The sequence below is a fragment of the Xyrauchen texanus genome, chromosome 49 (genome assembly GCF_025860055.1).
Source record: "Xyrauchen texanus isolate HMW12.3.18 chromosome 49, RBS_HiC_50CHRs, whole genome shotgun sequence".
NCBI lineage: Eukaryota > Metazoa > Chordata > Actinopteri > Cypriniformes > Catostomidae > Xyrauchen > Xyrauchen texanus.
In genome coordinates, this window is record NC_068324.1 from 11,676,560 (window position 1) to 11,699,641 (window position 23,082).

Below are 23,082 nucleotides of genomic sequence, written 5' to 3' on the forward strand. Positions count from 1 at the left end.
GGCAATGAGGCATAATAAAATGTATTTAAAAGACATCCTTGTAGTCTGACTATTAATTTTCAATATTTTGTTTCCTAAAGATGTGTGATAATGCAACATGCCTTTGAGAAAAGGTTTTTCATCAAAATAAATTATTTTAATAAATTATAATATCTAAAAGATATTCAGTATCAAATTTTAGAGCTTTCTACAGTGCAGCAAGTCTTGATTAATCTTGTTGGTTGCTTCTTCATCCTCTCCGTCATTCTCCTGTTGGCCCCAAGGAGCTTCAATATATGGTTGGCCCAGAATCCTGTTGAGTCATAGTAATTAATCCAGATTGTCGTTACTGTGTCTCCAGTGTTGGACACGGCACTGCAACTTCAGAGCGGCCTCTCTGATATGAGAAAGAGAAACAAATAATCTTCAATAAACCTCTTGATTAACTAGAAGATGCGCAGAGAAACTAAGTCAATCTGTGCAGCAATATGCACTATATATCTTTTTTTTTGTTTGTACTGCTTTCATGAATAATCAGGAATTAGTAGTAAGTAGATTGGAAAGGATGGCAGACTCCAAGAAGCTTTACTTGGTGATGTTCTTGCAGTTGAGCATGCGGATGGAACGCAGCTGTGGACAGCTGCGCAGTAGAAATGAAGGGGTGCAGTCAGTCAGGAGGAAACATCCACTGACGTCCAGCTCTTTCAGGAAGTGGCCAACCCTTGTTATATACTTCACCGATGTATCTGTCATCTGGTGTAACATAGGATAGTGAGTAACGGATGTACAGTTAGCCAGTGATTATTTACAAATAAACCTTAAAGGGTGATCAGAACCCAGAAACAAATCAGAGAAGCCTTGTATCGCCCTGAAAGGGTTTATGTTGCTATATGAATGACTGTCCATTATGCTACTTATTACACAGCTACTTAAAGAAATAAATGGACATAAAATAATTTCAACACAAATTTGATATAAGACGAAAGTGACTGTATTATATTATATGAGAAGGAATCAGACCACAGAGTAATCTGAGAGATATGACACTACCACAGCAATGTAGGAATTTGGTTGCCTGGAACAGCAATAAATTATAACACAGAAATCTCTGTTTGACCAATCAGATTCCATATTCCAGCTGTACAACAATAAATGTTTTTTATTACATGTATTTTCGTAGGGCTATTGATTTGACTTGTTAATTCAGAATGATTAATTATATAAAAAATATCACATAAAAAGTGATGCAATTAATCATGTCCCTGAACTGTAATATGAAATATTCCTACCATCGGAGCAACTCAAGTTTATACTCAACTCAACTTCCCTTATAATCTATCTCAAACAGATTGACGAACAGATTGTTAAATATGGAAATAAACAGTATATTGCCTTCTGAAGCCACTGTTTGTATTTTAATGCATTTTATTATAATTGCATTTAAAATATATATATATATATATATTTATAATATTTGTATAATTATTGAAATATAATTATTTAATCATTATTGAACATCAATCATTATCTTTATTGATTGGGGGGGTTAAATAAAAAATAGCAAAAGTAAATACAAAATGTCAAAAATGAGTGTTAGACTTGCTTTAGGGCATCCAGCCAGTCTGACTGTGGTAATGTTTCTGCAGAAGATGGAAAGGACTTCGATTGCCTGATCAGACAGACACACACAGTGACACACATCCAAAAGCTCCAAATGACGAGATTGTCTGCAGAACATCTGCACAGAGACCAAAATGTCACACAAACATTTTCAAAACCAAAGATCTCAGACATCATGTCATATACATTTTTTATTGAATTTAGAATGGTGTAAAAGCACATCAAACCTTTATTCCATGATCTGTTATGGAAACACACTCAGATGCAGTCAGTTTTCTAAGACTCTGGTTGGCTCCCAGGGCTGCTAGTCCCTGTGAAAGAGACTTTTTTTAATGCGATAAAATATCAACTGAAGCTGTTAATGAAACAGAATTCAATATAGGGTATAAGCAAGGTATTACCTGGTCCTGGATTTTGCATCCAGTGATGTCCAGAGAGACGAGAGAAGCACAGTTGCCCAGACTCTCAAACCCGTTATCAGAGAGATTCTCACAGAAACACACTCTCAAGTGGGTCAGATTGGTAAATCTGGAAATGAATTAAACATTTCAATTAATAATAATAATAATAATAATAGAAACATATAGTCTGAAACCAGCAGTGAAAATACCTCCATCTTGGATTTCTCTAATTTTATGCCAAATATTTAATTACAAATGATGTAATATCAGCATAACAATTTGAGTAAAAATTTACATTAAAAATTCAGTTTGATCAATGTAATGAGCTCCCCTGATCTAGATGACCTAGCAGTAGCCCTAGAACATGGGCTAAATGTGGAAAATAAATATTGAGAGCGTTTTATCACCCAGTATTTGTTAAGCCACCTTTTGCTTTAATGACAGCATGCACTCAAGTTGGCATTGAGTCTACATGTTTGTGCACAACCTCATGATCCATACTATGTCACAACCTTTCTTGGATTTTTCAAAAGTGTAAGTAAAAGCAAATAAAGAATTATTACTTAAGAGCTATTCTCCTGAGGGACAGGTCAGTCACTCTGGGGCAATAGGAAAGATCGAGCTCTCGTAATTCACCGGCACTTGATCCATCTGAGATGTAGCGGATTCCTGTATCAGACACCCTAGATCAGGCACAAAAGCACCACACATAAATGCAATGCAAACATTTCAGATAGCTTCAACTTAAGCATCAGATATATTTGATATGCATGTTAAGGATGTAACTAAATACACATCCTTTTATTTAAAACTCTAAGACATTGACAAACCCCTTGATCAGCCAACAATCCTAATATCTTGGTAGATTACTTCTAAACATTTATAGTGGTTCTGGCCCTGTGTTTGTACATTTTCTATAACTTTCCATTAGAATAAAATTCAAAAAGAACTTGCAATGACTTATCTTACTTGATACAGCCTGATATGTCTAGTTTGCACAGCTTTGATAGACTTCCTAAAGACTTCATGCTGACGTCAGTCATGCAAGAGCAGTCAGACGCGCGAACTTCATTGAGATTCAGAGAGCTTCGGCACAGGGCAACCCAGCTGCTGTCTGTCATTCGGTTGTTACCTGAAACCATAATGCACTCACTCAATGCATAACACAGTTTTTCATATTTACATTTTTTCTTAATAAAATACATAACACAGCATTAGGGTAATGCTTACTGTATGTTACTGAATGCTAACCTTCTACTTGGAACTTGGTGAGGCTGGTCACCTCTGTAATAGCTTTGAAAGCCACATCAGATATATATGGCGAGTCCAATAGGGAAATCGTAGTCAGCATATGACATTTAGGCGCTAATGCCTTTCAAAAGAAAGCAAACGAAAATAAAAAAAAACATGAATCTGTAATTAACAATGAAAATCAATTACAGTATGTTGACATTGTTCTAACCAAACTTCCAATAGATGTAATGTTGGAATATTTAGTGCACATATTGTACCTGCATACAGGCATCAGTTAGGGTGGGCAGGTCATCTAACACAATCTTTTGAAGTGAACTGCAAGCCTCAGCAACATACGCAAATCCTTGCACAGATATCTATAGTATAGAAATAGAAAATGATATACTCATATTTAAAACATTTACACTTTGCTTAATCAGTTCTTTGAGATATATTTAATTGAGTTCCATGGTACTACCCGGTTTTTTTGGACATGGTACAATGTAAATACCCTGGTTGTTTGGACCCCGTACATGTCAGCACTTAACTAACCTGAGAACAGCCAGAGAGGTCTAAATGACTAATTCTGTGGCAGCCTTTTCCTGTGGTCAGATACTGCAGACCTTTATCAGAGAAGTCCATGCAGTATGCAATACTCAGAAACCGCAGTGTCAGGCAGCACCTTCATGTTCAGACAAAACGAGTGCACAGTATGAAGTATATTTTTGTAAGAAACACATACATTTATTTAACAGTGAAAATAGAATACAAATGCTGCCTTTTACCTTGAAAGGACTCTCATGGTGTCATTGGTTATATGGGTGTAGGCCAAATTAAGATGAATGATAGAGTGGCAGACCTCTAAAATCCCCCTCATAATTTCATCCTGAGTGTTTTCAAAGAAAGCATCATTAAAATGATCATTACAGGTAGCAGAACATATTAGGGTTAGTAATCCACTTACATTCACATTTGGGCATTCACTGAGATTGAGTTCTTGTAGATTTTTGCATTGACCTTTGAAAAAACACACGCAAGATGAGTGTCAGTCACGTCCTTAATACAATTAATTAATCATCAATTAAATTCTTTCTTAAATTCAATTCAATCAAGCAAAATTAAAAAACTCAGATTAGCCCTTTAATGCATACCTCGGGTCTTTAATGACCCGGGACCTCATTCCACCCCCTGTACCTCAGGGTACATACTGGGTCATGGTATCCATTTTTTGGAGGTATACTAAAGATACACCCATGTAGTATTCCTCAACCTTTCTCTTCTGAATTGTTTAACCAAAAAAACGCAAAATATCTAAATTGATATTTTTTTTGTATAACTGCTTTATTAGCATAAGTGTATAGGGTCATTAAATACCCGAGATATGTAACAGTGTCCATTTTTCTTTAAATTCCTAAATCATATTTTTATTATTATTTCACATCTATACAATTTTACTATAACAGTATATCATTTTTTTTTTTTTTTTTTACTATATACTATACATACAAATTACTACTATATCATGATGATTTTCTGTGCAACAATGTTAAATTATACATATACATGCTAATATATATTTGTAACATATTCCGTTCAAATACTTTCAGTAACGTATTCTAAATACTTTGGATTACTTCTTCAGCACTGGTAGATATTTTCACTTGTTAGGTCAGTAACGTAGGTCAGTAACATATTCTAAATACTTTGGATTACTTCTTCAGCACTGGTAGATATTTTCACTTGTTTTGACTATAAAAACTCTGCCAGTACAGTAAGACAAAATACATATGTTAAAAATACATTCTCTGAAAAACCTAAATATCTTATGCAGTGTTGTTTCTAAAACAAGATTAATCAAATTGGTCTGGGTAGATCAGTGGTAAAAGACGCTGGCTACTACCCCAGGAGTTCGCTAGTTTGAATCCCAAGGCGTGATGAGTGACTCCAGACAGGTCTCCTAAGCAATTGGCCTGGTTGCTAGGGAGGGTAGAGTCACATGGGGTAACCTCCTCGTGGTTGCTATAATGTGGTTCTTACTCTCGGTGTGGAGCGTGGTGAGTTGAGTGTGGATGCCGCGGAGAATAACATGAAGCCTCCACAAGTGCTATGTCTCCGTGGCAACGCGAGCCATGTAACAAAATAGGCGGATTGACTATCTCAGACATGGAGGTAGCTGGGATTCATCCTCTGCCACCCGGATTGAGGCGAATCACTACGCGACCACGAGCACTTAAAAGCACAAAGGCAAATATTCCAAATTGGGAGAAAAAGGGGGAAAAAAGATTCATCAAATTGATCTTGTTTTAAGGATTTAAAAAGGGTCTTACTAGAAAAAAATAATTATGATCCAACGTGAATGTTCTTGATAAAAATATGATTGTGTCTTGTAACATGTGCATGTAAAATGTCTAGAAATAGCATTTTAACAGCGTAAAGCTGACAATTTACACAAGGTTTATTTCTCTTTCTTGTGCTCCACACTTACTTCAAACTTAATTCTCTGTTTGCTCGTATGAATGTAACACATCAAAAGAAAATATTTCACAGCTGTTCAAATGCACTTTGGATCACATCATTTATATGTATAAATATTTTCCATCTGAAAGGACTAAATATGAAATAAACAAATGACAATAAAATGCTAAATAATCGCTTCAGTAATCAAAATAATTTTTGAATGTAACTGTATTCTAATTACCAATTATTTAAATTGTAACTGTAGTGGAATACAGTTACTTTTTTTTTGTAATTTAAATACTTAATCCTGTTACATGTATTCCATTACTCCCCAACCCTGCATGCTAATTGTTACTCAAGGTGGTGCTGTTGTTTCAGTGATTGGCTTGATATACATTTGATTTTCTGATTGACCAAGAAGTAACATTAAAGTAAACTATAGCAAGTGTAATACATGAACAGTATGATATGAATACTGTCATTTCTGTGTACTACTTAAATTACTGTAAGTTGTGCATCTATTTAGACTCAAAAAGTGTCTGACCAAACAAAAACTGTATGTGTAGCTTATGTGTTATGTGTAGCTCATTATGTGTTTGACAGCCAGTTGCGTCTCATGAAATTTCAGTTTGGAAATAATGAATCCTGTTCTGTTGTTTCATCGTCTCTTTGATATATGAAAAATAAAACATAAAAATAATCACAATATATTCTATTCTATTATTTTATAATTACCATCTGGGCATTTTGTAGATCCATTTGTGATAGATATACTGTATGTGCAAAGTCGCTAAAGACCTGAGGTATTAAATAATGTTTGGTGATAGTTCGAATCCCAGGGTGTGCTGAGTGACTCCAGCCGGGTTTCCTAAGCAACCAAATTGGCCCGGTTGCTAGGGAGGGTAGAGTCACATGGGGTAACCTCCTTGTAAACTTTGTGTAATGTGGTTCGCTCTCGGTGGGGTGGGTGGTGAGTTGTGCGTGGATGCCGCGGTGGATGGCGTGAAGCCTCCACGCACGCTATAAAGAATAGGTTCCTCAAGCACTGCCTTCATTTAACACCAAGACAAGCTGATATTTCAAGATTAAAGTCAGAGCTCCAACTTCAGGCAGCACGCTGAGGTAACTTTTGTCTCTAATTCTAACGTGCTGTGTAATGACATGGACATTTTCAGGGTGATTCTGTAACTGGGCTCTTATGACATAAGTTTTTAAGTGTACATTTTTAAATCAGTGCAGAAATATATCTGTGTACTTTGTCGCACAAGTCATAAGCAGTATTTATGCATTTACTCCGTGCCCTTGCGGGGGTACTGGAAACTATCGCAGCTACTTCAGGCAGTAAGTGTACGAAATGAGAGAATTCGGTCGAGAGTGTCGGAGCTCTGGGGCTGGTGCAGAAACGTCATATATGACATTTTAAAATACTTGGGCCTTATTTGTTATTCTTATTAAATAATATATTAATACAATATATCTTCAACCTTTTGGTCATTTTTAATATATACTGTGTGTTAATATAAAGAGTAAACACATTTGATCAAATAAAGAGTACATTTTAAAATGTATCTGTATGTTTTGTCTCTCTATATGTTATTATGTTATTTTAATCCAGTAATGATTTGTCAAAAAGTATTTTACTACATTCAGCATGAAATAAAACATTGCAGGAGTGAAGGAAGCAGTAAACTTCCAGCTCATACGTCTTCCCCATGGTGGATTGTGGGAAATTAATCGTCATTGAGTGTACTTGAAATGTACACTTGAAATTAGAGTGCATTGTGGGTAAGAATGAGTGAACAAAAGTAGGGAACGAGTGGCTCACTCAGAATTCAAACACTCCTACAAAATAGCGAAAACTCGAAATAGTGCACTATATAGACACAGCGAGTGTTCCATGATCAGGGTTGGTGCCCTACGTAGGCTGCATGCTCTGCATTTAGAGAGCGGCAGTACTGCTGTACAGAACTAAAGATCTAAATATGTACGACACTGAAAACTGTAACTACACTGTAATAAAATTCCACACAGGACTTTAAAAGCTAAGAAATAGCAAAAGAAGGCATTATATTTCAGCATTATATATAATGTCCTTGTGGGACATTTTCACATTTTCACTGTAATAATTATACATTTTTCCAAACCTCTCTACTTATTGACTGTCATCATTTCTCTACCCTCATGTTGTTCCAAACCAGTGTGAGGCTTTGTATTATGTGTAACACAAAACATATTAGACAGATTGTTAGGGACTGACAGGCTCTGTCACCATTCACTTTCAAAATATATATATAAATAAAAAACATTCACAGAAAGTAAATAATGACTCAGGCAAACATCCTGTCTATTATCTCCTTATTGTGTTGCATGGAAAATCATACAGAAAGAAAATCATACAGGTTTGGAACAACATGATGGTGAATGATGACCGAATTTCCATTACGTAATAATAATAATAATAATTCTGTAGTACATGTTCAATGTGTATTATGTAATGGAATATAGGGGAGTTAACGTCTATTATGTAATTTGTGAAAGTAACGAGTTACTCACTACTTGAGTACTCTTTTAATTGGATACTTTCTTACTCTTACTCAAGTAATTATTTATGTTTGTACTTTTACTTCTACTTGAGTAATTATGTTTTTGAAGTAATTGTACTTTTACTTGAGGACAGTTTTTGCCTACTCTACCCACCTATGCGCACAACTCATCATGCGCCCCACCAAGAGCGAGAACCGCATTATAGCAACCACGAGGAGGTTAACCCAATGTGACTACCCACCCTAGCAACCGGGCCAACTGGTTGCTTAGGAAGCCTTATTGGAGTCACTGGATTGAACTTGCCCTTCAGGTGTGGTAGTCAGTGTCTTTACTTGCTGAGCTATGCAGGCCCCCTGTTAAATGCATCTTAATATTTTTGATTACATGGTAAATATATGCAATTTGAAGTCTGATCAGAGAAAATGTACTTATGCATCTCAAACTTGACCCTTCCACCATGGTGCAAGTGCACAAGTTAATCGATGTCACAAAGACACGATGTGCCTGTAGTATTCTTCCCACAGTCTTATCTGTGATCCAGCTGCTCTCAGGGGACAGATTGATCTGTGATAGGAAATACAGCATCTCAAATGTTATACTGGCTACACAGCAGCTAAATTCTAAGAGTGTTTAAGAGAGCTGCATTGACCTTTGTCCACAGTGAGCTGATCTGAGTGATCGCTTTCCATGAACGACACACCTGAGCACATTTCAGGAGGTCACCCACACCTAAACTTTGGAAGATCTGTGCCAAACAACAATTTATTAAAATCACTGCTCTCAAAAATGCTGCTGTTATCAAGATATGCATATTTCCATTTTTTATTCAAATGAAATGACTTAGCAAGCACAACTAATTACATTGTTGACAATGATTGAATGGTAACATCAAATATACCTTAAGAGATAGCTTGCTAGGCAGCAGTGATAGTCTGTCCTGTCCATGGCCCTGTGGTATGTCTGAGTTCTGATTTTCTTGCATATGTCTATCTAGGTTCTATATAGGCAAACATACACACAAACAACATTATTGTTAAAAAAATAAAAAAAGCCTGATGAATGTACTAATATATCTGCACTGTGATTGACTGATTTTAACACGTTTTATTTGAAAAATACCCTAAAGTACGCCCTTGTTCGTTTAGTGTCCCGCACAATGTGACGCCAAGCTGTGAAGGTGTTTCTGCACTGGGCAGAATCCTGAACTCTCTGCAGTTTCCTCACAGCATCTGGTCAAAATAGATGATGCTTTAATGTGTTACATATTTAACAGACAGCAAGTTCAGTAAAGCCTCTAAATATACCTACTTTGAATTAAATGCAACCCCATATATATATATGTATGTGTGTGTGTGTGTGTGTGTGTGTGTGTGTGGGCTTGTTTATGTGGTTTATGAGAAAAAATTTTTAGGTTACAAATTAGTAATTACAAGGGTATTATGCTATAAATGTGGTTTATGAGGACATTTCTATTGTCCCCATAATTCAAATCGCTTAAAAATCATACTAAACAATGTTTTATTGAAAATGTAAAAATGCAGAAAGTTTTTTGTGAGGGTTAGGTTTAGGGGTAGGGTTAGGGTTAGGGTATAGAATCTATAGTTTGTACAGAATAAAAATCATTATGTCTATGGAGAGTCCTCATAAGGATAGCTGCACCAACATGTGTGTGTGTGTGTGTGTGTGTGTGTGTGTGTGTGTGTGTGTGTGTGTGTGTGTGTGTGTGTGTGTGTGTGTGTGTGTGTGTGTGTGTGTATGTATATATATATTTATTAGGGCTGTCAATCGATGAACATTTTTAATCGAATTAATTACATGGTGTCCCGATTCATTAATTGCAATTAATCGCATATTAATTAACAAGCCCCTCATATAAAAAACATTCTATATATAACGATGAAATATAATTATACATAGTTATCTTTAAATATTTAAAAAATTATAATATATTAGGGCTGTCAATTTAATGTGTTAATTCAGTGCAATTAATTTGATTAAAAATAACGCATTAAAAAATTTACGCAATTAATCGCAGTGCCCCCAGACCGTAATAAGGAAGATTCCTGAGAAATGCAAGCTTGTAGTACCACCAGTTTACTCCAGAGGGCATTAAGTGAAACCTCAGCTTTATGGGCAACCCGCAGTTTATACAGTGAACAAAACAACCCTTCAGCAGACAGCATAACACGAACATGTATTACGTTCTTGCGTTCAAAACACTTGGAGCGCAAATTCAACTAAGAGATCTCAAGATGTGTTCTAAGTATTAAACTATATTTAACTTGACACAGTGACCTAAAATTGTATGTTTATGATGCAATGCACCCGAGATGCTACACAAGAATGTCTGATGCAGGTTTACATTGACAGGTCCTTAAACAAGCCCTTGTAATAAATCTCTAACTGATTGACAAATTCACTTGCAAAATGGATTGCTGTGAACTGTATGCCAATGATTGACTTATTGTCAATAGTATGGTAGTAAACAATACATTGTATTCTAAAGCCGCTTTTTGTATTGTCTTATTAATGATTAACTCTTCTGCTACAAGAATGTAAGAATCTGAATATTTTTTATTTTATATATATTGTGATGAGGCAGGCAAAGAATGGGATCTAAGTGCAGCTTTAATAAAACAAAAGATGAACAAGGTAACTCAGCATATACCAAAAAAGCAGGAAACCAGGCACAGAGCATGACAACACATGTGAGAACTGACAAACTAACTGGGGGAAACAAGGGCTTAAATATACAAGGGAACAAGGAACACCTGTGGAAACAATCAGGGGAAAACCAATCATAAAATTAAACTACAAAAGGACTACAAAAACTAAAAGGAACTAAACAAGATACATAAAAGCACAAACAAAAGACAACAGGGAATATGTGACAGCCCCCTTAAGGAGCGGATTCCAGACGCTCCAAAAAAACTTTAAAAAAAAGAAAAAGAAAATTGTCCATGGAGTGTAGGGGAAAACATGTGGTTCAGGGGGGCACAAGGGGCATGCAGGCAGTTCAAGGGGCACAAGGGGAGCAGAGGAACAAGGCAAGGTCAGGGAGCAGATCAGGCGGATGGCCAGGAGACCTAGGAGACCAGAGCAGATCAGGCGGACGGCCTGGAGACCAGATCAGGTGGATGGCCAAGAGACCAGAGCTGATCAGGCAGATGGCCAGGAGACCAGAGCAGATCCGGGGGACGGCCAGGAGACCAAGGAGATGACCTCAAGGTGGGGACCGGGTCAGGAGGTCTGGGAGGTGGCCGTAGGAAAGGGACTGTGTCAGGCGGCCTGGGAGGTAGCTGTAGGACAGGGACAGGCAACCTGGGAGGTGGCCGCAGGGCCGAGAGAGGTTCAGGAGGCCTGGGAGGTTGCCGCAGGGCCGAGAGATGGTCAGGAGGCCTGGGAGGCTCTGCCCTCAGAGTCTTCCACGGCTCCGCCCCCAGAGTATTCCACTTTCCACGGCTCTGCCCGCTCCCCCAGAGATTGCTCCTCCCGCAGCTCCGCCCGCTCCCCCAGAGACTGTTCCTCCCGTGGCTCCGCCCACTCCCCCAGAGACTCCTCCTTCAGCGGTTAATCATAAAATGAAACTACAAAGGACTACAAAATCTAACAGGAAAGAGGAACTAAACAAGAATTTCAACATAAAAGCACAAAAACAAAAGACAACAGGGAATATGTGACATTCACACAGTATATAATATAATTTTTTTATATTTGAAGATAACCATGTATAATTATTTCATCGTTATATATTGAATTATTGTTATATGAGGGGCTTTCTCAGTAAATATTTGTATATGCGATTAATCAGGACACCGTGTAATTAATTTGATTAAAAATTGTAATCGATTGACAGAACTAAAATAAATAAGTAAATATATATATATATATATATATATATATATATATATATATATATATATATATATATATATATATATATATGTGTACCACCATATTATTGATCATAAGCCAATCATTGGCATACAGTTCACAGCAATCCATTTCGCAAGTGAATTTGTCAATCCGTTCGAGATTTATTATGAGGGCTTGTTTAAGGACCCGTCAATGTACACCTGTGTCAGACATGCTTGTGTAGCGTCTCGGGTGCGTTGCGTCATAAACATAAAATTTTTAGGTCACTGTATCAAGTTAAATATAGTTTAATTCTTAGAACACATCTTGAGATCCCTTAGTTCGAATTTGCGCTCCATCAAGTGTTTTGAATGCAGGAACGTAATGTATGTTTGTGTTGTGCTGCCTGCTGTTGTTTTGTTCACTGTATAAACTGCACATTGCCCATACAGCTGAAGTTTCACTTAATGCTCTCTGGAGTAAACAGGTTGTACTACAAGCTTGCATTTCTCAGGAATCTTCCTTATTACGGTCCGGGGCACTGCGATTAATTGCATAAATTTTTTTACCGCTTATTTTTTATAAAAGTAAATCGCACTGAATTAACGCGTTAAATTGACAGATATATATATGATATATATATATATATATATATATCATTGACACTGTTTTGGCGGCACGAGTGTGACCTACACAATATTAGGCAGGTGGTTTTAAAGTTGTGGCTGATTGGTGTATATACAAAACCAACAATAATTAATATATACATACATACACCAATCAGCCACAACATTTGAAACCACCTGCCTAATATTGTGTAGGTCCCAGATGCCCAGGTGCCCTATGTGCCAGTTTGAGGATTTCTGTTACTGCTGATATACTTTGTTAAAAAAAAAAACATCCAGTAAGTGGCAGTTCTGCAGATGGAAATGTCTTGTTGATGAAAGAGGTCAACAGAGAATGGCCAGACTGTTATATATAATGGCCAGACTCAAACTGATAATGTCTACGCTAACTACGATAACCGCTCTGTACAATTATGGTGAGAAGAATAGCATCTCAGAATGCTATTCTATGAAGCGGGTTGGCGCCGTTTTGTCGGCACGAGGGGGACCAACACAATATTAGGGAGGTGGTTTTAATGTTGTGGGTGATCGGTGTGTATATATATATATATATATATATATATATATATATATATATATATATATATATGAGTACCATTCTGCCTCTGTTTGCGAATCCGAACCCACACAGTCCACTTGATGAAAGTCACTCTTATCCCTCTCTGTGTGTGATACAGCTCAGCCTCTTCAATACTCTCTAGGAGACTGGTATCCTTCATTTTCTTGTTCAAAATATAACTCTTCCAACCCCTTTAACAGGATTACAGTCAGACATTAATGTAGTTGACATACAGGCCCAGAGTTTCAGTATCCAAAGCTACAGACTTCTTTTTGTGACTTTTTTGAAGATATAACATCCAATTATTTTGACACTCACGTGAAATACTTTTTGGTCAGGTTATTTCGATAACAGGAGTATGCTTTCTCCAACATATGTGAGAGACACTGTGAGAGAGGGAAAACACATAAATGAGAAATTAATGAATCCACTCAGAATAAAGAATATAAACAGAATGGTTTACCAGGCAGTCTTCTTGATGTCCAAAAATATCACACACAAGACCTCCTGCCAATGACGAGACTTGTTTGTCTTTGTCAATGAATGTGTGCCTGTAAAAATCAGAATCAAATAACATTTTATAGATTTTCACAATTCCTGACATTTAATCATAGAAAGATTCCCTGTCTTAGGTCAGTTAGGATCACTACTTTATTTTATAAATGTGAAATGTCAGAATAATAGTAAAGAGAATGATTTATTTCAGCTTTTATTTCTTTCATTGCATTTCCAGTGGGTAAGAAGTTTACATACACTTTGTTAGTATTTGGTTGCATTGCCTTTAAATTGTTTAACTTGGGTCAAACCTTTTGGGTTTCCTTCCACAAGCTTCTCACAATAAGTAGCTGCAATTTTATATGATATATTGTATTATAATATTATAATATAAAAACAGTGCTGGGTGGATTACTTTGTACATGTACTGATTACAGATTACATGACAAAAAAAATCAATCAGTAAAGTAATCTCTTAGATTATATTTTGGGGTAATCTAATCTAATTACTTTTGAATATCTTTTAACCAAATTCTATTATATGTCACATGCATTTGAGTAAGATAATAATTTTAACATAAAAGAGAAAGAAAATGTATTCAATTAATTATTACAAACAAAAAGACCCTGCACAAGAGCTCCTTAAGACATTTTAAAAAGTGCATTAAACATTACATGAATGAAATAAACATTAAATCTAACAGCAATGACAGTGCATGACCAATTCAAAACAATTAGACATCAAGTTCATCAAGAAGTTAAGTGCATAAAACACTAGCAATATTACAAACAAAATCAATATAAAACAATCACATAATAAACAAATAAAGGGAATGATTAGGATGATCACTACATTTTTAACAATTTACTGCCACTTGTTAATATGTAATCATGTAATCTACAAAAACTGTAGTCCGATTACAAATATTTTAGAAATTGATTTTGAAATCTGATTACATAATACAGATTACATGTAATCTGTTACTACCAAGCAATGTATGTAAGTATGATATAAGTATTATATTATTATATAAGTATAATATACTTATTATATATATAGTATTTTAAACATTCAAGCATTGCAAATAAATTGCAGAATTTAGCTAAATTAGCTGCAAAAATAAAGGGCATCTTGTGAAGCACTTGCTTCTGTTTCACACATGACAATAAAAGACTGAGCACAAGCTGGTCCTGAATAAATGCATGTGCACAATTTTATGTTTTACTCTGTGCTTGTGCATTATGGGATTTAAATGTATCCAAGTGGCTGGAGTGTTTCAACTACGTTTGCCAAAATTCATTCAGATCCATTTAATGATTCAGTGACCATTTCTGGTGATGCCTGTAGGTGGTGACAAATGAGTGTCTTGTGTGAAATTATTTAGTCACTGAATCAATGAAAAGAAAATTGTAATACTTTAGTGCAGCCGATAATTAACTCTCATTTGTGTATTCCTCATCTCTAGATTAGATCATTCATTTAGATCAACACCAATGCCGATAAAAAACATGGATAAATGAGCATTGTTGAAAGCAACTGTGTAGTAATGAACAGAGATGCGTTGATTAGACTGTCTGACTGATGCATATTATGTAAGGGTTGTTTTGGCTCATGAAACTCTCCTGTGATTGGCTGGATGGTTGCTCAATCAATTAAATGCAAATAATACTGTATACAAATCCAGCATTTGGACTCAGTATGGGTTTAGCTTGAAAAAGTGTGGGAGACTGAATCAACTTTCACATCATTTTAAAGAGTACCTTTTAACTACGCCCTTGGAGTATTTTAACATTCAAGGTTTGGCCCAATTTTCTTACATTGTAAATACCTCAATCTTACCCAGATTTTTGTCTTCAAAGAAAAGGAGACAAATTTAAATGAATTTTTGTGATAATCAACATTGTAACACAAATGCTGAATATTCCATTAAAACGTCTGTAGAATCCTATAAAAATGGGTTTACATGAGGAACCATTTATATATGTCAAAAAAAATATACAAAGACTTAAATACCAGTAAATCTCAAAATCTTGATCCTCCAGAATTGCTCGAATCTTCTCCTCTATAAAGTGCAGAGGATCTTCAGGGCATGAGACACATAACCCAGCAAGTAAAGCCTGTTTGAAAACCAAATAAATAAATAAGCAGAAAAATATATCTTCGTTGAAATCACCCTAAATTAATATGATCTTATTATTATCATAAGCACCTTTAATACATTTCTGAAATGTCAGTTTGTTAACATAAACCTGAAAACATCACAGTTTTTATGTCAATAGATGATAAATAACTCATTTGTATTCAGTTTCACGGCTGCCCAATGTTGTCAAAAGACTTGACTAATTCATACATTATAAGCTAAACACCTTGTAAATCTGAGGAAGTGAATGTTTAATCATGTAGTCTCTTAAGATTGGATCTGCATCTTGTAAAGAAGTCATCATGGCAGCGATGGTTTAATGAAATGGTTGTTTTAAAGCACTGCAGTCAGTCAATACAAAATCGATCTCTGACACGCCTTTAGTTTCTGTCAATAGTTACATTCATGTTGCTTAGTAACCAATATGGTTGGTCATCAGAGATAATCCCAGGTGTGCTAGATTTTTTGGTTTTATTTATATTGTAATTCCTTACTTTCAAATTCGAATTACAATTATGTATCCTATGTTCTGTATTAATTAAATTCAAATTCAATTTCTAATTCGAACTAAATTCGAAATGTAATACACTTTCTAAAACTCAGTTTACACAACCCTATATAACGTATTAGCTCTAGTGATTGGCAACAAGCTTAAACTCCGTGAAAGCTTTTGGTCGGCCACTAATGCAATAGACAACGTCAGGTGGCATCGTGCTAGTAAAACAGTCAGCGACGAGGATGTTCGGAGACAGAAAGCGTCGTTATTTATCCTGTTGGCGAAGAACTGTGTTTTAACATTCATATATGAAATCTGCGCATATCGCAGAATGGGAGATGAAAATGTCATAGCCCGGCTCGGCAGCATGAAGGCTTTGTTGGGGATTGTAGCGGGCGCTGGGGCTTCATATGGCATTTATAAACTAGTGTTTGGTCGTGTTGCAGATGGAGGAAACAGACGAAAGTCTAAACGTGTGACTGTACAGCCTGGGAGTTTGATGGCCAAAGTGTCTGGATTTAAAGTGGTCGGCAAAACTGACCATCTGGATTCATCTGCAAATACAGAATCGAGTAAGTGACAGTCAAATGGAGAAGACGTTACTTGATGGCTTACCAAAGTAAATAATGGGGATGTATAGGATGTTTGGAATCTGGACTGCCAACTCTGTACTTATCTTTGTAACATTGGTAATATATATTTAATTTAGCCTATATTTGATAATATATATAAATATATAAATAAATAAATATATATATGTATGTATATTGCATTGATTAAAATTAAATTCAACTTTATTTTGGTGTCCTAGGATTCTCATCAACCCAGAAGATAAATTTGAGCTAGTGTATGTTGTGTTGGCTTTTTACTAGGTGGCATTCACTCAAAATCTGCTACCAGCTTGGAGCCTCGACATCTCAGTATACTTCTCTCCCTGCTGCAGAGCAGCCCTGACCCTGAGGAGAGGAGGAAAGTTCTTGTAACGTTAGGAAATGCTGCTGCCTTCACAGTAAACCAGGTCATCTAATAATTGTTTGCATGATAAAGACAATAATTTAAATCAGTCATGGTGTTGAAGTGTTAAATGCTTTCAATTCACTATATTAACAAAAATGTTACTCCTTTCCTCATCATTAGGATCTTCTGCGAGAATTTGGAGGTCTTCACATTGTAGCCAGCTTCCTTTCAGATCCTTCAGCTGAGGTTAGGGTGCAGACTCTAAATGCACTGAACAACTTAAGCATGAACATCTGTAATCAAGAGCAGCTAAAGGTATTGCTTCATTCATGTGACATTTTTCTTGTTCTCCCATGTGCATGGGCATAGGCACAATATGAAAAGTGGATAGGGCCCATTTTTGTTTGGTGCCCTATTGTTACAATTATCTCTGTTGTTGTTTAGGTATATGTCCCTTCAGTGATGCAGTTGATTGAGATGTCACCGGTGAACTCAGACCTTCAGCTGGCAGCACTGAGATTGCTTACTAACCTGTCAATCACTGATAATCATCAGCATCTGATGAAGAACTCAATCACCCTCCTCCTGTCGCTGCTCGTAGTGAGCAATGATATCCTACAGGTAATTTTGAAGTAATATTTTGGATTATGTTTGTTAAAGGAATAGTCTAATAGAAAACTCTCATCACTTACTCACACTCATGCCATCCCAGATGTTTATGACTTTTTTCTTCTTCTGCGGAACTCAAATGAAGATTGTTAGAAGAATATCTCTGTTCTGTAAGTCAATAAAATGCAAGTGAATGGTGATAAGAACTTTGAAGCTCCAAAAAGCACAATAATCTAGACACTAGTGGTTAAATGCATGTCTTCAGTAGTGATATGATAGGTGTGGGTGAGAAACAGATCAATATTGAAGTCCTTTTTTACTGTAAACTTACACTTCCACATTTTTCTTTTTTGTTTTTTGCAATATGCACAAGTGCATATCACCACCTACAGTTTGGTGCTTGTCAAAGGTGGAAGTTTATAGTTAAAAAGGAATTAAAGGAATAGTTCACCCAAAAATGAAAATTATCTAATTTACTCACCCTCATGGCATTCCAGCTGTGTATGACTTTCTTCCTTCTGCAGAACACAAATTATGATTTTTAAAAGAATATCTCAGCTCTGTAGGTCCATAAGTGAATGGGTGCCAAAATGTTGATGCTCTGAAAAGCACATGGCATCATAAAAGTAATCCATATGACTCCAATGGTTTAATCCAGGGGTCGGCAACCTATGGCACGCATGCCAATGCTGGCAGGGTGGAGGGGTAATCACTGGCATGCCAGCAATGGCGAGAGAGGTGTAGACTATATTATTTATATAAATTCTGCACCTGCATTTCAATCTAGATCTTGATGTAATCCATCCTCATGATCACACAGCATTTTTAATTATTAAATATTGATCTGCTTCTCACACACACCTAACATATAATTTCTGAAGACATGGATTTAAAAATATGTCATATGGATTGCTTTAATGCTGACAAGTGACGAGCTTAAAAAATTAATTTGCATTGTAAGGACCAAAAGAGATGAGATATTCTTCTAAAAAAATCTTTGATTGTGTTCAGCAGAAGAAAGTAAGTCGTACACATATGGGATGACATGAGGCTGAAAGAATGATGAGAGAATGTTTGTTTTTGGATGAACTATCCCTTTAAATATTGATCTGTTGGTCACCCACACCAATAACATTCCTTCAGAAGACATGGATTTAACCACTGGACTCTTATGGATTACTATTATGCTGCCTTATGTGCTTTTTGGAGCTTTACATTTCCGGCCACCATTCACTTGCAGTGTGAGGACCTACAGAGCTGAGGTATTCTTTTTAAAAATCTTCATTTGTGTTCTGCAGAAGAAGGAAAGTCACATACATCTGGGATGACATGAGAGTGAGTAAATTATGAGAACATTTTCATCTTTGGGTGAACTATTCCTTTAAACCGGTCTGTCTGAATCACGAACCTGGTCAAAAGAATGTTCTGTTTTCCACAATCAAATGAAACCATGAAAAATTATCTTTTGCATATAGAAAATGAAGCTTTTTTTTTTTAACCTTGTGACATTATTTTCATGACAATCTTTACCCTCCAATTCTCACTACGGCAGTGCAAAAAAGATATTCAGTTTGATATTCTCATTATTTCAATGTGACGAGTCATATATTTAAATTGTAAAGTGTTTATACATCATAGCAGTACTCCCTTGGCACTGCCTTTCATTCTTACAGATTTTAAATAAAAAATAAATACAAATCATGTAAACAAAACAACTTTTACGGTAGTGAGAATAATCATTAAAAACACTGGGAATAGTACAAATTATAAATCTCCAGTTGTGTGACCGTAATGAAAATTGGGGGTAAAATGTGCTCAAGTGTCCTGAAAATAATGTTACTTTGCATTGATTTGGAGGTAAATATGACCAGGACATTTTCATGCAAATCACCCAGATGTTTTAGAATGCTTGCACTGTTCATCTTTTCTTGCAGATCCAGGTCTTAAAGGTACTAGTTAATCTTTCCTCTAATCCAGATTTGATGGATGATATTGTACAAAGCCAGGTGAGTAAACTTGTCTCTTTCGGAATTGGTATTTTCTTCAGTTTTTCTTTGAGTTGTGTAAGATCCATTGCATTTGGTTTCAGGAACTATTCTGTCTTAGTCATCATATCAGTATAATATGAGTATAAATAGATACAGTACTATAAATAATTGCCTTGGTTGCTATGTGTCCTAGTTTGTGTCATTGCCTGCTGTTGATTCCATACATCTGTTTTTAAAATCACTTTTCATTATGATGACGACAAAGGGTTTAGTACTTTTCCTTTATAGTTTCAGTCATATATGTGTGGAAAAAAAACCTGCTGTTGATTCTTTACAAAAATTAACATTCTATTGAAACTGTAATAGCAAGGGCTTGGGATGACATGAGAGTGATTAAATAATGACATCTTTTTTATCTTTGATTATACTTTTCCTTTAAATCTGTGTTCACAGGCTCCAGCATCTTTGATTTTTTTGTTTGATGGCTGCACAAGCACCGCCGTTCTTATACGCCTGTTATATTTTGTGGGCAACCTGCGGGCATGGAGACCCTCTGCACAGGTAGCAGAAGCTCTGAGGAGGAGACAGGACTCTCTATACTGTGTTCTACTGGACAGCTCCTCTCAGCTTCACCGCTGGCTGCCCCTGTTGCTCTCCCACCCAGATGAGGAGGTGAAGACACAAGTGGCCAGACTCCTTGCATAAGCTCCAGGCTTCCCTTTGCCTTCACCTGCCAGGCACTGGATGTACCTTATAGATTTTCACCCTCTACACTTGTTCTTCTATGTATAGAAGGTGACACAAGCTTGTTTTCCTATCTTAATTTCCTTAGAGGAAGAGGGTGCTACCTACAGTTTGCATCTGTTATGGCCACTAGTACCTTCTAAAAATGATGTTTTAAAAAAAAAAAAAAATAGACAGGATATGTAAGTTGTAATACAGACTACAACTTACTCCCTCAGGCATTTTGAGAAATGTTTGTTGGCATTTGTGAACCCTGTACATTCTCCCTCTTGGAGACCCTTTAAAACATCTCCACTGCCAAATGTTTACTTGTCAAGTGAATGAATATTACAAGCTTGCAGGTATTTTCTCTTGTCACACTAAGTGCTTTGGATATCCAAACTAGTAGTGGAAAGGACTTGCCTATATTCGGAATTGTTTTGAATATGTCTTTTAAAACAAGTATTACTTCTTTGCTGCACAATATAAGAGAAGTTTACCATTGAAGGAGGAAATTTGTTCAGTTAACACTGATGTTAAAGGAATAGTTCACCTAAAAATTAATTCTCTTATCATTTACCCATACTTATGCCATCCCAGATGTGTATGATTTTCTTATGCAGAACACAGAGATTTTTAGAAGAACATTGCAGCTCTGTTGGTCCATCTAAGTGAATGATGGCCAGAACTTGGAAGCTCCAAAAAGCACAAAGGCAGCATAAAAGTAATCTATAAGACTCCAGTGGTTTAATCTATGTCTTCTGAAACGATCCAAATTGTTTTGGTTGAGAACAGACAAAAATATATCTCTTTAATCACTATAAATGTTGACATCAGCAGTGTCCTTGGTAATCATGCTTTCAAGCTTGATTACACTTCCTAGCACAAACTAGTGCTCTGCAAATGGTCATACACTAGGAAGTGTTATCAAGCTTGAAATCATGATCATGCCTAGAGACTGCAATGGCAAAATGTATAATAAAAAAGTAGTTTATATATTTTGGTCTTCTCATCCAAAAGCGATTTGATCGCTTCTGAAAATATGGATTAAACAACTGGAGTCAACTCTATTATTTTTATGCTGCCTTTATTTGCTTTTAATAGCTTCAAAGTTTTGGTCACCATTTAATTAGATTGTGAGGACATACAGAGCAGAAATAATCTTTGAAAATCTTAATTTGTGTTTGCAGAAGAAAGAACATAGACATCCGGGATGGCATGAGGGTGATTAAATGACGAGAGAATTTTCATTTTTGGTGAACTATCCCTTTAATGGCCCAGGTAGCCTATAATCTATGCATGGTAATGAAATTGATAGTTCAGTGACTTTGTTTTCTGATTTGTGTTGATGATTTGACAAGTTTCATTGATTTTTATTACATATTGTAAGCAAGTACAAAGCTAATTGTTTCTTCACAGTGGAATCATTGCAGTTATAACATTGAAGTTTACAGCTCAGAACTGGCTGGGCGAAATGAGTGTCTGGGTCTTTGAATTATAACTTATTTTGAAATGCTTTGTCCCCAAATTAAAATGTGAAAATAAATATCTGAGTCCTTTTTTAAGTGTACCTCATTTTCATTCCCGCCAAAAATCAATATGGCGCCACTCTGGATTTTTTTTTATTATTATTTATTTAGGCCTACAAATTAAACAATTTATAATATCAATATAAAAAGTTTTTTTTTTTTTTTTTATATAAAGACAATACAAAAATTTAAGGGTTTCAATACAAACAGCACTATGCTAAATTATACAAATTAACGATCTTTACGTATCTTTGGGCTTTACTATTTTGCTACTCTTTATTCTGAATTATATTGATTCTGTACAGGAGACACACTGCAGGTCTACAAATTGACATTTGTATGGAATGCAGACTCGTGCTCTTGAATCACTGTAGTTTCAGTGAACTAACTTTCCCATAAGTCTTTAGCGCGATCTAAGTGCGTTTGAATCGCGGGTTACTACTGAAGAGTTGGCAATGGCATTCGAAACTGGAATGGCGGGACAGAATGTGCTGAAATGACAACGAATACTGAGACGAGAAGAAAGGTACTCTGCGGAGTCTCAGAAAAACAATAGAACAACAACAAGAAAGCCAGACATTGCCCTTAAACGTGTCCTGCTGTAAACAAACTAAATGAAAGCAGCCCTATTCAATGTGCTCCTATTGCAATTCTACTACAGCTTGCAATAAGAGTGTAGCTCCGGTGTCTAGTCATTCAGTCACCTTTCTTGTTTAAATTAATTCGGATTCTTGCCATATGCAACACAATATCATGTCATACAAAAGGTTTCCTTTTAATGCATTTGCATTCAGTCAGTAGTCTGTTGCGAAATAAACGTCCCTTTTTTCAGAACACTGTATTTTAAAGATAATTTTGTAAAAATCCAAA

General features: G+C 36.0%; 2 protein-coding genes across 2 annotated transcripts; one reads left to right on the forward strand and one right to left on the reverse strand.

Annotated features, from left to right (window-relative positions):
- Positions 1-67: 67 nt before the first annotated feature.
- On the reverse strand, positions 68-16,250 carry fbxl13 (F-box and leucine-rich repeat protein 13). Its single transcript, XM_052123159.1, has 21 exons — positions 16,137-16,250; positions 15,784-15,887; positions 13,738-13,825; positions 13,593-13,660; positions 13,311-13,465; positions 9,354-9,463; positions 9,133-9,231; positions 8,884-8,979; positions 8,663-8,798; positions 4,198-4,250; positions 4,019-4,119; positions 3,786-3,915; positions 3,512-3,610; positions 3,252-3,372; positions 2,970-3,132; positions 2,564-2,683; positions 2,001-2,127; positions 1,827-1,910; positions 1,583-1,717; positions 569-732; positions 68-376 (listed from the first exon to the last, which is right to left on the reverse strand). Exons 1-21 carry the CDS (start codon positions 16,212-16,214, stop codon positions 310-312), a joined length of 2,298 nt encoding a protein of 765 aa, XP_051979119.1. The 5' UTR covers positions 16,215-16,250; the 3' UTR covers positions 68-309.
- A 360-nt stretch (positions 16,251-16,610) lies between these two features.
- Positions 16,611-22,233, forward strand: LOC127640456 (armadillo repeat-containing protein 10-like). Its single transcript, XM_052123040.1, has 6 exons — positions 16,611-16,978; positions 17,279-17,424; positions 17,544-17,678; positions 17,808-17,984; positions 19,907-19,978; positions 20,414-22,233. Exons 1-6 carry the CDS (start codon positions 16,738-16,740, stop codon positions 20,663-20,665), a joined length of 1,023 nt encoding a protein of 340 aa, XP_051979000.1. The 5' UTR covers positions 16,611-16,737; the 3' UTR covers positions 20,666-22,233.
- Positions 22,234-23,082: the final 849 nt, after the last annotated feature.

Excerpts from the sequence above, each read along its gene's own strand:
- fbxl13 (XM_052123159.1), bottom strand. The coding sequence starts at position 16,214 with ATGATGACTTCTTTACAAGATGCAGATCCAATCTTAAGAGACTACATG. Across the intron at positions 15,888-16,136 it reads CACTTCCTCAGATTTACAAG|GCTTTACTTGCTGGGTTATG; the intron begins GTGTTTAGCTTA and ends GTTTTCAAACAG. Across the intron at positions 2,128-2,563 it reads CTCAGGAGAATAGCTCTTAA|ATTTACCAATCTGACCCACT; the intron begins GTAATAATTCTT and ends ATTCATTTCCAG.
- LOC127640456 (XM_052123040.1), top strand. The coding sequence starts at position 16,738 with ATGGGAGATGAAAATGTCATAGCCCGGCTCGGCAGCATGAAGGCTTTG. Across the intron at positions 17,679-17,807 it reads GTAATCAAGAGCAGCTAAAG|GTATATGTCCCTTCAGTGAT; the intron begins GTATTGCTTCAT and ends GTTGTTGTTTAG. Across the intron at positions 17,985-19,906 it reads TGAGCAATGATATCCTACAG|ATCCAGGTCTTAAAGGTACT; the intron begins GTAATTTTGAAG and ends CTTTTCTTGCAG.